The sequence below is a fragment of the Clavelina lepadiformis genome, chromosome 3 (genome assembly GCF_947623445.1).
Source record: "Clavelina lepadiformis chromosome 3, kaClaLepa1.1, whole genome shotgun sequence".
Classification (NCBI taxonomy): domain Eukaryota; kingdom Metazoa; phylum Chordata; class Ascidiacea; order Aplousobranchia; family Clavelinidae; genus Clavelina; species Clavelina lepadiformis.
In genome coordinates, this window is record NC_135242.1 from 6,354,698 (window position 1) to 6,368,901 (window position 14,204).

The 14,204-nt window shown below is 36.9% G+C and overlaps 3 protein-coding genes across 4 annotated transcripts; 2 read left to right on the plus strand and 1 right to left on the minus strand.

The window, feature by feature from the left end:
* Positions 1 to 398: 398 nt before the first annotated feature.
* Positions 399 to 3,360, plus strand: LOC143449356 (uncharacterized). Its single transcript, XM_076949521.1, has 6 exons — positions 399 to 506; positions 655 to 1,257; positions 1,408 to 1,526; positions 1,625 to 1,994; positions 2,081 to 2,238; positions 2,416 to 3,360. The coding sequence occupies exons 2-4, from the start codon at positions 889 to 891 to the stop codon at positions 1,749 to 1,751; spliced, it is 615 nt and encodes a 204-aa protein (XP_076805636.1). The 5' UTR covers positions 399 to 506; positions 655 to 888; the 3' UTR covers positions 1,752 to 1,994; positions 2,081 to 2,238; positions 2,416 to 3,360.
* A 3,484-nt stretch (positions 3,361 to 6,844) lies between these two features.
* LOC143448345 (uncharacterized) lies at positions 6,845 to 10,577 on the minus strand. Of its 2 annotated transcripts, none has more exons than XM_076948044.1 (7): positions 9,318 to 10,577; positions 9,013 to 9,113; positions 8,579 to 8,682; positions 8,229 to 8,406; positions 7,952 to 8,121; positions 7,545 to 7,652; positions 6,845 to 7,339 (listed from the first exon to the last, which is right to left on the minus strand). In XM_076948044.1, the coding sequence occupies exons 1-7, from the start codon at positions 9,693 to 9,695 to the stop codon at positions 7,305 to 7,307; spliced, it is 1,074 nt and encodes a 357-aa protein (XP_076804159.1). In that variant the 5' UTR covers positions 9,696 to 10,577; the 3' UTR covers positions 6,845 to 7,304. The 2 variants fall into 2 exon arrangements, with proteins under 2 accessions (XP_076804159.1, XP_076804158.1); XM_076948043.1 differs by having other exon boundaries at positions 8,229 to 8,421; positions 9,318 to 10,573.
* A 645-nt stretch (positions 10,578 to 11,222) lies between these two features.
* LOC143448346 (uncharacterized) lies at positions 11,223 to 13,852 on the plus strand. Its single transcript, XM_076948045.1, has 4 exons — positions 11,223 to 11,516; positions 11,602 to 11,655; positions 13,002 to 13,240; positions 13,469 to 13,852. The coding sequence occupies exons 1-4, from the start codon at positions 11,321 to 11,323 to the stop codon at positions 13,649 to 13,651; spliced, it is 672 nt and encodes a 223-aa protein (XP_076804160.1). The 5' UTR covers positions 11,223 to 11,320; the 3' UTR covers positions 13,652 to 13,852.
* The last annotated feature ends 352 nt before the right edge of the window (positions 13,853 to 14,204 follow it).

A 14,204-nucleotide genomic window follows, 5' to 3' on the forward strand; every position in this document is an offset into this window, starting at 1 on the left:
GATGGTCAGATTTTCAGTGGAAGTAGCATTTTCATTGATAGAAACCTTTTACAGAGTTCTGCGACATGCGTCATTAACCGGATAAGAATTCGTTGAATACAGGGCTGTAGTAGTGGTAAAAGTTGTTTGTAATTACGTATATACGAACGTGTTGAGCTATATAATTAATAACTGACTTATAGGAACGGAATAATGACGAGACGATTCTTGAACATCTTGGCAGCGACAGTTCGTGAAATTTCTAAATTTAAATTATATTTGTCATCCTTTTGTTAAGCTGATCGCGTCACGCGCAATAGCGTGACTGGTCTAATAATGTTGTTATAGGTCGAATTATACGTTAAAATATTTTGTGCAAAAATAGAAAACCTTTGAATGTAATTCATTAGAATTTAATACCAAGACGGGCATTAGCAGTATTTCCTTCACACAATGTCCTATGATGCGAATTTGGTTTTAACTTGGTTAAAATGCTTTGTAGAATACTGTATGGTGTCTATAACCAGGTAGGTTCTGTTGCAGTAGTCAGTGCATCTCCGGTAACAATAACAGTTATGTAAAGGTTAAATCAGTCGCAATGCGCCTGGTCTGTTTATTTTGTTTATTATGCAGCTCAGCTCAGACTAAAGCTTAACAGATAGTTCTTGTTTTTAGTTTGCATGTTGAATTCCAGTTTTTGAGTGACGTTATAATGGAAGACCAGCTGTGCAAAGACAAAATGCAAGCTCAAAGTTTTGCTTTTATAAAGGAAAGCCAGTTGTGTTTGTACATGAAAACGTATAAAAAAATAACATCATGTGTAATACAATGATTGTTTAATGGAAACTGGTTTAATAGTTGTCTTACTAATGTATCGGGTGTTCAGGGATAGAGATTGTTATTCGTAATATGGGAAGATACTTCATTTTGTCACTTGGCGTGACTTGGAGTGTAATTTTTCTGAGCGAAAGCCAGCTGCGGTGTCCATGCGAAGTGACTAGTTTCTCAAACAGGGAATCTTGGACTTGGGGTAGTTGGATTACAGAAGCTGACGGAGCGTGTGACTGCGCCAGTAACATAAGAAGAAGAAACCGAAGGTGCCACCAAATACGTAATAACGGGTTTCAAGTTGTTCAGACTCTATCATGCCCCAAGTCGGACATATGCTCCGACGTCAACTCGTGTGCTGCGACTTGGTCGAGATGGGAAACAGTGGAAAGATGTAGCGCCCTGTGCGGTCAGCCAGGCATTGTTATACAACGAAGGCGATGTTTTACGGTATGTTGTCGGTCAAACTAAAATGAAAGATTGCAACGGTAAAACGAATCTTCGACGACTCGCCATTTAAGCTTAATTGAAACCCTTCGCTGTGTACGAAAAAGCTAAAATATAACTAGGAACGTTTTATTATCATGTTTGATTTCACAGCACCAGAACAGAGCAAGCCGACAATGCAATCCCGAAACTCAAGAAGATACCCAAATCAGAAATGATCCTTGTCATGGTCCTCCATGTCCTTCCACTACCGCTTCACCAGAAACAACAAGGTAAGCGGTTTTAGCGGAATAATCATTTCAGAAAATTGTAATTTACGTTGACTTTCGTCGAATTTCAACATTATACTGTATTATGTGACTTGCCGCAGTATTATCACGACTATGTTTACAACTGCAAATCCTACTAGTCGTTCTCTGGTTATCACGGGGTCGTCTACAAATTTAACCAGGCCTGCCATCACGCAAGACACCAAAGGTGAAAACGGAGTTTTATGAAAATGTTCAATCTTGCGTGAAAGATGAGTTGTGCAAAGAGTTGTAAAGACACACTTCTTGCCATTTATTTGCAGGTGTTACGACATCTACGAGTGATATCGGTGATCATCAGGGAAACAATGGCAATGGTCAAATAGATCCCACGCTCCTTGCTGCTACGCTAGGTTCGGTCGGACTCGTTTGTTTGACTTTACTCGTTATCTTGATAATTTTGATTCGCAAGAAAAGATCGAAGAAAAATAGGTGAAATAAAAAATGGTGAAATTAGTGGGATTTCTGTTTTTAGAAAATGGTTTTATTTTTCATGAAATTTATTCATGTTAAAACAGCGAAAACTTAAGAGAAAGCAACGATCTTTCTTCATTACCACCATCTCAAGCAAGGCGGAATAATTATGAAGAGGTTGCACCTGCACTTCCGGTTAGGGAAGCGTCACTGCAAGGCCCTCAGGTTGTTCCCAATGCCCTTTATGAGCCGTTTGTTGAAGGTAAACATCTTCATAACTTTCTATTCGATTGGTGTAAGTTAATTGTCCTTTGACCACAAATAACGCGTCCACTTGAGCGGATGATGCCAGCGATCTCTTCCTAAGGTTCTTTTCACGCCTTATCACTTTCTCAAATAGGGCAATTCGGGACATTGAAAACTTGATTTGTATTTTCAGATGAACCAAATGGGTCCGCTATACCGAGCACAAGCGTTTACATGCAGCCTCTGGAAAATCCTCCGGGCAAAGACAAGCAAGAAAATATTTATTTCACTGTTTCTAATTGATCGAGGGCTGGTTAAACCATTTGACCGCAAGCAATTTTTTACCAAACTGTAGTGGTTGGTTTCTCATGATCTGAGGTTTTTGTGTTGTTTGTCAGATTGTGATTATTTTTAATTATTGAATTGTTTTAATATTTTTGTTTTTACATACTGCCGTCGATTGTTCCCAGACGCTTCAGTTTTCTTCTGCCAAAACAAGTCTTTTTATATAGTTTGTTTACAAACTTCATTACGATTGGTTAAACGTTGGTCACAATGCATAACTTCTGAAAACCAGTGGAGCATCTGATTTCCGTGAAGCACTGTTCCTTTTATCGTGCGTTGACTGAACTTTTATGTATTGCATGTACTTTTATGTATCACGAGGGCGTGCCTACTTTACGTAGCTGCTTAAGTGTACGTTTTAAGCCTAATATGGCAACAGACGTTCGTTTAAATTTCGCAGAATTGACTGTCGAAGATCAGAACAAGTTAAAATGCTGTGGATAATTTCATAACATTTTTTGTATACTACATAAACATCTGTGAGCTTTATCTCAATTCTGTTTTCATTACAGTTGTTGTAGATGTGTAGTTGTTGCGATTATTACGCTTTGCCTAGAATATCATTTGAAATATCGCTGTTTTAACAGTTTTTTTATGCGTAAAAATAGTTTTACATAAGGCAATATTTTTTGTTATACCGTCAGCAGCAAACGCAGGCAATATGCAGTAAAATTTGCAATCAATCAAAAACGCTACGACCTTATACTCACTGTTTATGTTTGTTAGAAGGATCACACAATTATTTTACGATTTTGCAATTTGTTGTTGAAATAAATGCCTAAATCTACCTGGATTTCCTCGTTATGAGCGACTGTATTTTATTTTTAAAAATGATCGACTTTTGGTTTCCTATATGAAAAGTATTTTGATCATAAGCATGAGAAGTTGGGTTTGATCAGAAGGTTTAATATAGGTTCTTGGTAGGTTATACATTGTAATTTGTATAAAAGGCTCCTGTTCTCATACCTATAACTAGGCCTACACAACTTCATCAGACATAAGCGCAGTAGTACACATTTGTCTTAAGTAAAAAATCATCATCAAAAGCAATCTTTTTCGACCAAAATCAAATAAAAACGTCCTTGTGTTTGAAATGCAGCCAAGACATCATTTCACATTGAGCGGAGAAAACTTTTAATAGGCGCATTTTGCACAACTTGTGCCACGCCGTCTTCTATTTCAAACAAAATCTTTTTCACTCGAAGCTCGATTATTAATAATTAAGAACTTAAGTTAATGAAATTTATACCCGACATAATCTAGCGCACAAAATGTTTCTCACCCTATTACATAAAATTGCCGCCATAAAAGTTTAAACAGCTGGTTTATGTCAGCACGCAGATTGCCGCAAACCACGCTTGGTCATCTGCGTTCATATTTAAAAGACTTAAAATGGTTATTATTATTAGAACGTAAAAATTAGACCTACGCCATATCACCGATACATAAACTGAGCATGCAGCACTGATGACACCACATTATAACTGATTGTAGCTGTCAAATAAATAACTTTAATTAACACGTAGGCCTACTACGCAAATTGTGATAAAACTTCATATAGCCAGTTATAAAAAATACGCGAAAAAGTTACTTATCTATTTCACCGACGAAAATCATTCATTTAAAGTAGTCTATTTTTGAATTTGGCGCTAACCTAACTTAAATGTTATAAATAGAAGTAAAAGCAAAATCTATTAACTCTGTGTGGTATGCAGAAGGTCGAAATAACCTAACTCTAAATTAAGCTATAACAAGATTATATTAGTTATGTTGCTGGTGCTTGTTCATGAGTCATTGTGCAGAAGTAGGCCTACAGTCATATACGTTCCACGAGTTATTGCCAGGTTGCATAAATTATGGAATTGGAGATGACCATAGTTTAATAACATCATTTTCTTGAATCCAGAATGCCTTCATAAATTACTATTAACTAACCTGCAAAAGAGGTGTCCAGGCTACCGTAAGAAGGTATAGTCATCTGGGTTCCATGACAATTGACCGCGGGAAATTGACCGCGAACAAACTCACCGGGGACAACTGAATGTGACGTAAATTGACCGCGAACAAACTGACCGTGATGTAAATTGACCGCGAACAAACTAACCGGGAACCAACTGACCGGAATGAAAATTGACCGGGAGGTAAATTGACCGTGCAAGTGCTGAATTATTGTGTTTAAGTTGACGGTAGTATATGATATGTAAAGTAAATATTTGTTTGTAACTATTTCTTTTGTTTTTAACAAAATTTTTTTTTATTTCAATACACATTGAAACATTTATTGAAATAAACAGAAATATTTCCGGAAATACGAGTAACAACATTAAAAGAAGTTCACTGCAAAACACATATGACACTACATAATAAGGGCACTAGAATTTACACAAACTGTTATTTGACAAATAAGGAAGTTTATTGCGCAAATTGTAGGTTGTGGGCGATGCCTCTGAGAAAATCTAATATGTCACGGTTTGCAAAATCTTCAACGATGGTTTGAAGTCGCGCATCCAGATCCTTGTATTTTCTCCTATTTTCACCCTACACCCTACAAGGGGCCAAAAAACCCTACGAGTGGCAACCTTGACTGCAATACACATACTAAATTGGCTGGGATTAAAGTTGATGCGCGACTAGATAGTTAATTAGAATTTTGACCTTTTGACGGCCAATTTATCGACGGTTAATTTCATCGCCGGCCAATTTACGTCACGGTTAATTTGATCGCCGGCCAATTTGTTGCCGGTCAGTTGACCACTACCAGTTGTCGCCGGTGAATTTGTTCACGGTCAATTCACGTGATCCCAGTCATCTGATACCTTGCGGTACTGTAGGGTACCGCTGCTCTGAACGCCTGCAGCCCGTGTAACGAATAGTTTAATAGTTTTGCATAGTGATAAGCTGTCAACATATGTTGAATTATAAATTTGAATTGATGCAACTACTTTAATTTGTAAAACAAAATCGCTTCCTTTGCTGGCGATCTGTTGTACGCTATAAAATTACAGATTTTAAAATTGATACTCTTATAGTTAACTTTTATAAAAAAAAGTTGTTTCCAACAAAGGTACTTTCCCTAAGAATCTCTAAGAATCTTTAAGAATCTTTAATCCCTAATCCTTAAGAATCTGATTTCTCAAATATTTATCTTTCTAAATTGGTTATAAACAATGAAAAGTAGAAATAAATTTTATTGGACGTATGTTATAAGGAGCAAAATTGTGCTTAATAATGACAGATATACAGTAGCAGTAGTTTCAAATTTACACCGCCTGTAAAGCGACTGTGCGCTTTTTACCGGGGCCACTTTCGGCTTTGCTATAGCCCAGGAGTGGGCAAACTTGTTCAATGAAAGAGTCACTTGCAGAAAACTACGAACACCAGCGAGCCGCAAAATCAGTAGTGTCAATACAAATACGGTAAAGATTGTATGGATAATATAATTAATGAACAATAATGGATATTACTATTCAGCTAAAAGAGCCACTAAAAGCACATCGGCAAGCCGCAGTTTGCCCACTTTTGCTATAGGCTTTGCTACACCAAAATATTGCAATCAGCACAACTACGGAAATTTATTTATTTACAAAAGTTTATTATATAACAAACTAAGGTAGCTTTAAATATTATAATGTTTTGTATACTGTACTCTATACTCATTTAATAGCCCCCATCATAGCTAAAACGAATATATTTAAAACTTCGGTAGAATTGAACATGCAGTCTACATACGAAGTGGTTATTATGAGCGCCACAAAAGCAAGTACTGCGCGTGTATAAACATTTCATTATATAAAAAGCAGACATGTTTTGAACAATATATTTTCTTATCAAAAGAAGAATGAATGGAAAAGATATTCGGGGTCTTATTGTTATTTGAAAAATTGCTAGATTTGTTGAAAAATTTAGTTTTATTTGTGGAACAATAGTTAATTTAACGGGAAAATAAAGAAAGGACCGGAAATTCGATTCGAATTAGAATGAAAGTGTTTGAATGTGCGGAAAGAGCATTCTTTGTACAGTCAACCCTCGATTTAACGGATCTCTGTTTAACGGACTTTGGATTTAAGCAGAACTTAGAGAAGTGAGCCATGGAATATTGTCAGAACAAAAGTGGGCCACGATTATAAAAAGGTTGAAAATCACTGAGATACGAATATATTAGTACGTTTAGGTAAACTCGTTAATCATTAAATAAATATTTTATCTTTAATATGCACTGAAATAACAACTATAGAAAACACGTCAATCAACTGCTAGCGAGTTTGAAAGCCTGATCATGTCATATTCATTTGTTTATTTTCTGTTAGATTTGATGCACAGTGATGATGGTGAAGCATGAACCTTCAATCACAAAAATATAAGTTAAAGATACCACAAAAATGCGTGCTTTGCTTGATATTTGAAAGTGCCATTTGAGCTTAGAATGAGCAAACTCGAGTCGGCATAAACATACAATCACATAAGATAGTTCTTATCACACTTAGAGTAACAAACTAGAGTAGCACAAACATCTATTTTCTGATATTGATCGTTAGTGTTGTGTCTATAGAAAGTTTCTATGTGATTTTGATGTCACTCGTGAGCGTAAATATCTTTTGGTTGATCAAAAACGCACGATCTGTCACAAGAACACAAGATGATGTGAGATTTTGGTATGGAGTGTCTTCAATGGTTTTTACAACCGTCGTAAATTGTGTCCGGCAAGATCTTGGCCTCATCTTCCTAAGGTGAGGTTTCCTAAGAGTAATTTCCGGAATGGAGGTCTACACAATCTGTTAAAATTGTTAAAATAGCAGGTCATGCGGTATCTAATCTTGAAAATATAACACCTGTTTCAATATTCAGACATGCACTTAATCAGCAAGCCAAAAGTCACGCAGCAGCAAACGAATTCATGTGATGACAACAGTGTACATAGGAAACGCGTCATAGATTTAAGCGTGAAAACTGATAGTGAGTGCTAATGGCTGGCCTTACTGATAAATTCACTTTCTTCTTCTGCATCATCTTCTTCAAATGAGTCGAAATCTTTATCTGAGTAGGAAACATCTGACGCCAGAGCGTACATCGAGCCTGTAGTATTCACTAAAATTTATGTGTCAAAGTGTTATACGTGTGGTCAAGAAAACGTTCAGAAAAATATAAAATCCATTTAAACTATTAGTGCAGACTTTCTTTCCACATTTGGTCAATCACAGACGTATAAAGTAGTTTGTGTTGTCTAATCAACGTAGCATCACAAACACAATGACTACCGTTATATTGGAATTAATGTGGTTTATATAATTTTCTGGCATCGATTTGTCGTCCCCAACGTGTTAATGACGAAAATTAAAATGACTGATTGGTTGGTGTCAGCTTTAAAATAATTTGTTTACGACAACCTTTTGCTGGTTGATAAAGTTGGTTTGAAACAACTTCGTAATTGCGTCCAGGACTTCTTTGTTGTGTGCTGCCACCTGATGATAACGGGCGAACGGTCTCATAATGATGTTCTGGCTGTAAATTTGTGATTCCAGATATAACGTCTGACTGCACTGATGCATTCTGCGGTCTGCAAAAATTTCAAGAGCATGTCAATGCATAAAAAGCCACTAAACGTACTTACTGTGGTGTAAAGTAACAAACGTTTGCTTTAACATGGACTTATGGCCTACTAACTGTCGTTGTCTTCTGCGAACCATTGCCACAAGGGCGATGCTGAACATAACAACAGCTATGATGGCAACCGAGCCCAAAACAGCAGCGATTATGACCGCACTTGATTGAGAAGGATTTTGGTTTTCCTTTGCTTCGGGTGCTGAGTTACGAGGTTTAACTTCCATTGAACGCGTTTTATCTGCGTTTGAGGAATCTTTTAGAAAAGAAGTCGGTTTTCAAGGTTTGTTGTCGAAAGAATTATAGTTAAGTTAAATTAAAGTATTACGTTCACGATATGTATGTACACGTCTCCAGTAAAAACTACTTCGGCTTGGACAAGCGAAAAATAATTGATATTTTAATTTTCGCACCATTTTCTGTACGTTCTCCTTTTGTCAACACAGTAGTTGATGTCTCAGCAAACGTGGTTATGTCTACAGAATCTTGAGTAACTGTTTTGTTATCAGCGGAAGGTCTAAGTAAACAGACTGTTCTAATTATAAAAGTTATAAGCAAAACATTTTTCTATAGATTTTTATCCGGCAAACATCAGTGACACTGTCATAAGTTAAAGCATAAACAAGTCAGTGAAATCTCTGAGTTGACAGCAAAAGTGTTTATTATTTACTAACAAGAATAACCAGCCAAAGTTTAAAATTTAGAAGGTTGATGTTATCTGCTCACGATTAATTTAATCTCCAAGTCAAATTGAACACTGCAAGATTTTAAAGCAATCAACACATTAATCTTGTCTACTTATACAACAACAAAACGACCTAGACTGTCTCCTAACAAGTAAACTTACATTTGATTGGCCTGACATCTGAACTTTTTGCACGGCACGCTGCGAGTTTCCTCTTCAGCCTTGCTGACAGGATTGCACAACGAGCTCCTTTGCTTGTTTGACTGTTAATAATATTATTGAGTGATTAGTACGTCATCACATATTATGGGCCGCTTTTGCATGACGTCAGTTGACAATGCCGCGCAACAGGTTGTATACCAAATAATATTGATATAGATCAGTAAAGCTTGTTAGTGGGAAAAGATTATAGGATCTGTGTTGATATATGATTGATGTAATTTGATTTTTTATTGACGTAAACTCACTGAATAACATGTCCTCCTCTGCTCTTGCATTCCCGAGCCGCAGGGCACGTTGCAATCGCCATAATTATTCCAGGACGTCCAGGAGTCGGTACAAGTGATAAAATTGACACACTCCACCTCTATCTCACACAGAACTGATTCTGGACTCTGGGCGTCTTTTAGGTTGGGACCGGTTCCCTCTAAATCCGGATGTTTCGGATGGCAGAAAATCTTTTTCATTTTCCTCCCAGTGCTGCAATCGCACTCCGTAAATACAGCGGTCCTCCACGACGCCCATTCCCAATCTTTAGAAATAGGACAAGGGCAAGAGAGAGAAAGATGGACTTTGAGCAAGAAGAGAGAAGTCAAAATAAATGCTTGGAAAAACAAACTCTCCATGATTCTGTTAACAAAATGTCCGTACAAAGATGGGATGGAAGACTCGTAAGTTCGGGATACTGCTTGTAATAGCTTGTATTTGAGCTATGGATGCTGAAAGGCAAATATATTAAACTTTATTTTACTACATACAAACCGCTGCATCCGTACCTTGCTCGCCACTTAAAAATGGTCAAAGTCATTCAACTTAGATACAGACGAAATACGTTTCTAAGTTCAACCAAATGAAAATACCGGTTTAACAAATGCTGCTCACGAAATAAAAACAATAACCTTCATCGCCTTTACATTTTTCCAACAAAATAACTACATCTAGTTCAATGAAAACTGCTATTGACATTTATACCATCAAGTAGTTTGTAATCAGAAAATCTATGCAGAAGTTGTATAGTATGCATGCATTGCTATATGCACGCTGTAGCCTATCAAAGGTCGCAACAGGTATAACAACAGTGTGGTGAAATGAAGGGGTTATGACGCAATTTCAAAACAATCATCGGAGCGCTTAGTCGTGTTTTCACCTCTTCTTCCGGCTTCCGGTGTTCATATTACGTGCATTACATGCGCCGTTATGCAGCGTTGCCATTCTTTGATTGATCAGTCTGTTCGAGCGAAAATGATTTTGTCACGCTCAAACCGTTCTGGTGACGCTTGAGTATTTATTCATATTCTCAAAACATTAGATTGAAAACAGCTACAGCGGGTGCACTCCGTGTATTTCTCGGAAAATTTTGCAGAATTTTTCTTTGCTTCACTGACACGCTTTCAACAGTAGATCGTTATCGCGATCTTCATGCACAGCTTTTCAAAGTTTATGATTAATCACGTAAGCATGAAACAACAGCTTGAAAACTCGAAAATTCTAATAAAAATTTTAACCTTTTATAGACATGGCGTTATTAAAGTTTTAGCTAAGCATTAATCATCGACTTTCGGAAAATGGAAATTTTTTCCCAAAATTAGAGTTAACATTTGCGGAGTTGTTAACAGGGGACATTGCTGTATCCACCACAAGAAATATGTGAAATCATCTACTTAAAAACTGTACTGAGAACTGTGCTTGTAGATCCTATTAGTTATCTCAAGGTGTTTGCAACATATTTCGACCAAGTCTTAGTTTAAAATTGATAATCCCAGTAAACTAAAGTAAAGAGAATTACGTGAAACGGTATTCAGGTTAATACATTAAGGTCGAAATCAAAAATTTGCCGCTGGGAAAAATGTTGTATACTATACATAGACAGGTAAATTTTTTGCGGTTTATCGGCTTTATAAGCAGCACACGAGCATAAAAGTTTGAAAACAGATTGTTCTGAATTTAGTTAATTCGCGTCGTCGAATTTACAATGACAAAAATCCAATAATCCAATCCGATCCAATTTTTTACAAGTGAAGAAGTTTTTCAACGATAAATCACCATTCCGAAAATGGTGACATTAGCGGTAGCAAATTATCATCATATAGTTATCACGCGCTATGAGTAATGCGTAATTTTTACAAATGAAATTTCTTCGCAAACCGCCGATTATAAATACGTGAACGAGCTAACGTTTGCCTCGCATTCTGAACGCAGCTTCAATAGTCACTTCGAGTTTCACATAAATAGTTTAAGCAACAAAATTGAAATGAAGCTACTGACGGTACTGATTGTGCTATGCTGCTCCTTGAATCGCGTCTTTTCGATGACCGTGAACCCGTGTGAGAATGTCTACAGCAGCAAGAGGATCTGTAAAGCGGTCAGGAGCATTTTGAGCATGAGGAGGATGGCTTGCGATCCGAACGAGCTTCACGAGCTCCGGCAAAGAGTGCGGGATCTGGAAGGTAAGAGACGGCGACTTCTTTCTTTTTCTACATCGTTTTTTTATTACATTTACAATTATCACATGTTTTGTTGATGTTTTTACAGAAACTATTGAACGAATGCATATGACTCCGCGACAACGTAACAGCGTAGATAGTGGTAAGACATCTCTTAATACGGAATAAATAAACTTAATACTTTAGAAAAAAAACTTGCTTTTGAATGTAGATTTTGCTTCGAATGATTAAATATTTGTTGTTTAAAGTATAAACAAAAACATTTATAGTGTGTAACAGCGCATAAGAAGGTCTTTCGTGGTTAAAAGAAGTTATAGCGACCTTGAAGTGTTAATTTTGAAAAATGTTTTTATATAAAATGAAGTCAAAAATAATCTGCATCAAAAATGCGTTTAAGTTTCGTTTTAGGCCTACACATTATTTCAAGTTATCACATAGGGGCTAGTGAAATCAGCAAAAACAATACGTGTTTTTAAATCAAAACGTAACAAACAAGTACCTTTGGACTGACAAATGATGATCTGTATAGTTAATTCAATATTACTAACTTTAGTTACTTGCAAGCTAAATGGGTGGTTTTATGCGAATTACACACACAGTAACCAAAAAAACTTGCTGAAACGTTCCACGAATTACGCAATGTACTGTAAATCTCTGAAATGTTTTAGTCACTTGAGTACCATTTTGCGATGACTGTTTTAAAATACTTTTAGATAAGTTATATTTGGACATATTATTCTGACGATGTGGTAAACGATAAAGGCGTGTTTTGCGTACAGTGAAAAAGTCAACCGATGTCTAATATAATCCAGACACGTATATTATGGGAATCACCTTAAAATTTATCTCGTAGGCCATAAAGCCACTTCAAAATTTCTACAGCCTTAAATTTCTGTAATTATCTGATCCAGCAAGTTATCGGAGATTTTTTAAAATTGCAAATACACAGCATACCTAGCTTACGAACAGTAAGCCGGTGATGTCAATCTGATAATCTCATCGACGTTCGGGATTATCCCAACCAACCTGTTAACAATGAGGTTGTTGTAGTCACCATCAAATTCTTGTTTTGGAGATAACAATGAAATAACTTTCAAAAATTTCTCCCATTGAACCACTTGTCGGTTAAGGGATAGTTATAATGAATATTTCGGCTTCAGGCTAAAATGATGAAGGTTACTATGATATGTAAAATTTAATAAGCTGATAATCTGGCGTAAACCAGATCAAAATATCGAGCGTGAGGCGACTGAATCCGCTTTTCGTAAAAACTATTCCAGTTCTTGTCATTCTATTGTATTCTGCATGCATAGGTTGGCAGTACCGCGGTAGTATAGTACCGAATTACCGTACCGCGGTACTTTTTCGGTACCGATACCGGTACCGTCGGTACATTTGAAAAAAAGTATCGAATCTCTTTTCTCTTTGACTTGATTTAAATACGGTGTAATCGTTTCGTGTTGATATAAAATAATGTTCTCTTTTCAGAATGTCCTGGCGGTGTTTTCAAAGGGAGGTGCTACTTTCTCATGGACAACGGAGGCGCCCCTAGCATGCTGCCCCACGATGATGCAGAAAGTGCTTGCCAGAGTCAGGGCGGTACCCTCGTACCCATTGACAACGAAGACTTGTACAATTTTCTGTTTAGCTACGTCCAGTCAAATGCAAGCGACATCGTGAACTCACACCAGGACCTTGTGTTGGTTTGGACTGGTGCATTTTACAGGGTAATTGTATACCTTTAGTGTAGAGTTTCGGTCCATCAAAATTGGTAAAAATTAAATTAAACGGAAACACGAACCGCATCCTGTTGTGTGGTATGTTTTCACGGCAATCATGGTCTGTGATCTCGCTCTTTTGACTCAAATTAGATTGCAAATTATGCCATTTCCGCAACACAATTGCACGGTAGGACACGTGTTTAGCCCAGCAATTTTCACTTGAGTTGTTTTTAGAATGGACAAGTAGTAAGACGGGACAATAAGCCGACAAATTTTGTTCGATGGAACGCTCGTCATCCACTCAACGTTGAAAGAAGAAACCGAGTGGCATTCGCTGTAGCGGAGAGTCCAGAATTAAGGGGGATGTTCGATGCAAGCTCTTCTTCTCTTTTCTATCCTCTGTGTCAGATGAACTAGCAAGTGCAAACAGTGCTTACTCTGTTCTTTGCATTGTTGTAACTCTCTACTGAAGCCTTGGGTTGTTTATTTGTAGCGTTGTGTCATGTTCTTGCATATATTTATTGACCTTTTATCGGGGATTTAATCCCGAAGTCGAAAGCTATGTTTTTTTTGTTTATAATAGAGTAAAATGATTAATACATATCCGCCCCAAAGTGATTTTGGAGACTCATTTGCCCCAGCACCAGTTCTCAACGCTAAGTGGTAAATCGGATACTTACGGTACATTAAAATTGAACCGAAACATATGGTGAAGTTTTTTAGAGAAGACAAATATAAAACGCGCAGTATTGGTTAAGATCATATGTAGTGATGTCTGGTTTTACATTAACCGCATTTTCACTGAAAGTCAGCTGTTCGTTAATGGCACAATCGTCATGATCTTAAACATGGTGGCGATGCAAAAAGTTTTAAGAATGTTGAAGTTCGGCTGTATACGCTCTGTTCGTTATGTTAATCAACTTTAACTTGGATAAGAAGAGCAAAATTGTTTCAGAATTACATCGGTAAA

Coding starts and splice junctions, on each gene's coding strand:
- LOC143449356 (XM_076949521.1), top strand. CDS start 889: ATGGGAAGATACTTCATTTTGTCACTTGGCGTGACTTGGAGTGTAATT. Junction 1,258..1,407: donor AACGAAGGCGATGTTTTACG/GTATGTTGTCGG, acceptor TTGATTTCACAG/CACCAGAACAGAGCAAGCCG. Junction 1,527..1,624: donor GCTTCACCAGAAACAACAAG/GTAAGCGGTTTT, acceptor GACTTGCCGCAG/TATTATCACGACTATGTTTA.
- LOC143448345 (XM_076948043.1), bottom strand. CDS start 9,695: ATGGAGAGTTTGTTTTTCCAAGCATTTATTTTGACTTCTCTCTTCTTG. Junction 8,683..9,012: donor AGATGTCAGGCCAATCAAAT/GTAAGTTTACTT, acceptor CTGTTTACTTAG/ACCTTCCGCTGATAACAAAA. Junction 8,122..8,228: donor GTTCGCAGAAGACAACGACA/GTTAGTAGGCCA, acceptor AAATTTTTGCAG/ACCGCAGAATGCATCAGTGC.
- LOC143448346 (XM_076948045.1), top strand. CDS start 11,321: ATGAAGCTACTGACGGTACTGATTGTGCTATGCTGCTCCTTGAATCGC. Junction 11,517..11,601: donor AAGAGTGCGGGATCTGGAAG/GTAAGAGACGGC, acceptor ATGTTTTTACAG/AAACTATTGAACGAATGCAT. Junction 11,656..13,001: donor ACGTAACAGCGTAGATAGTG/GTAAGACATCTC, acceptor TTCTCTTTTCAG/AATGTCCTGGCGGTGTTTTC.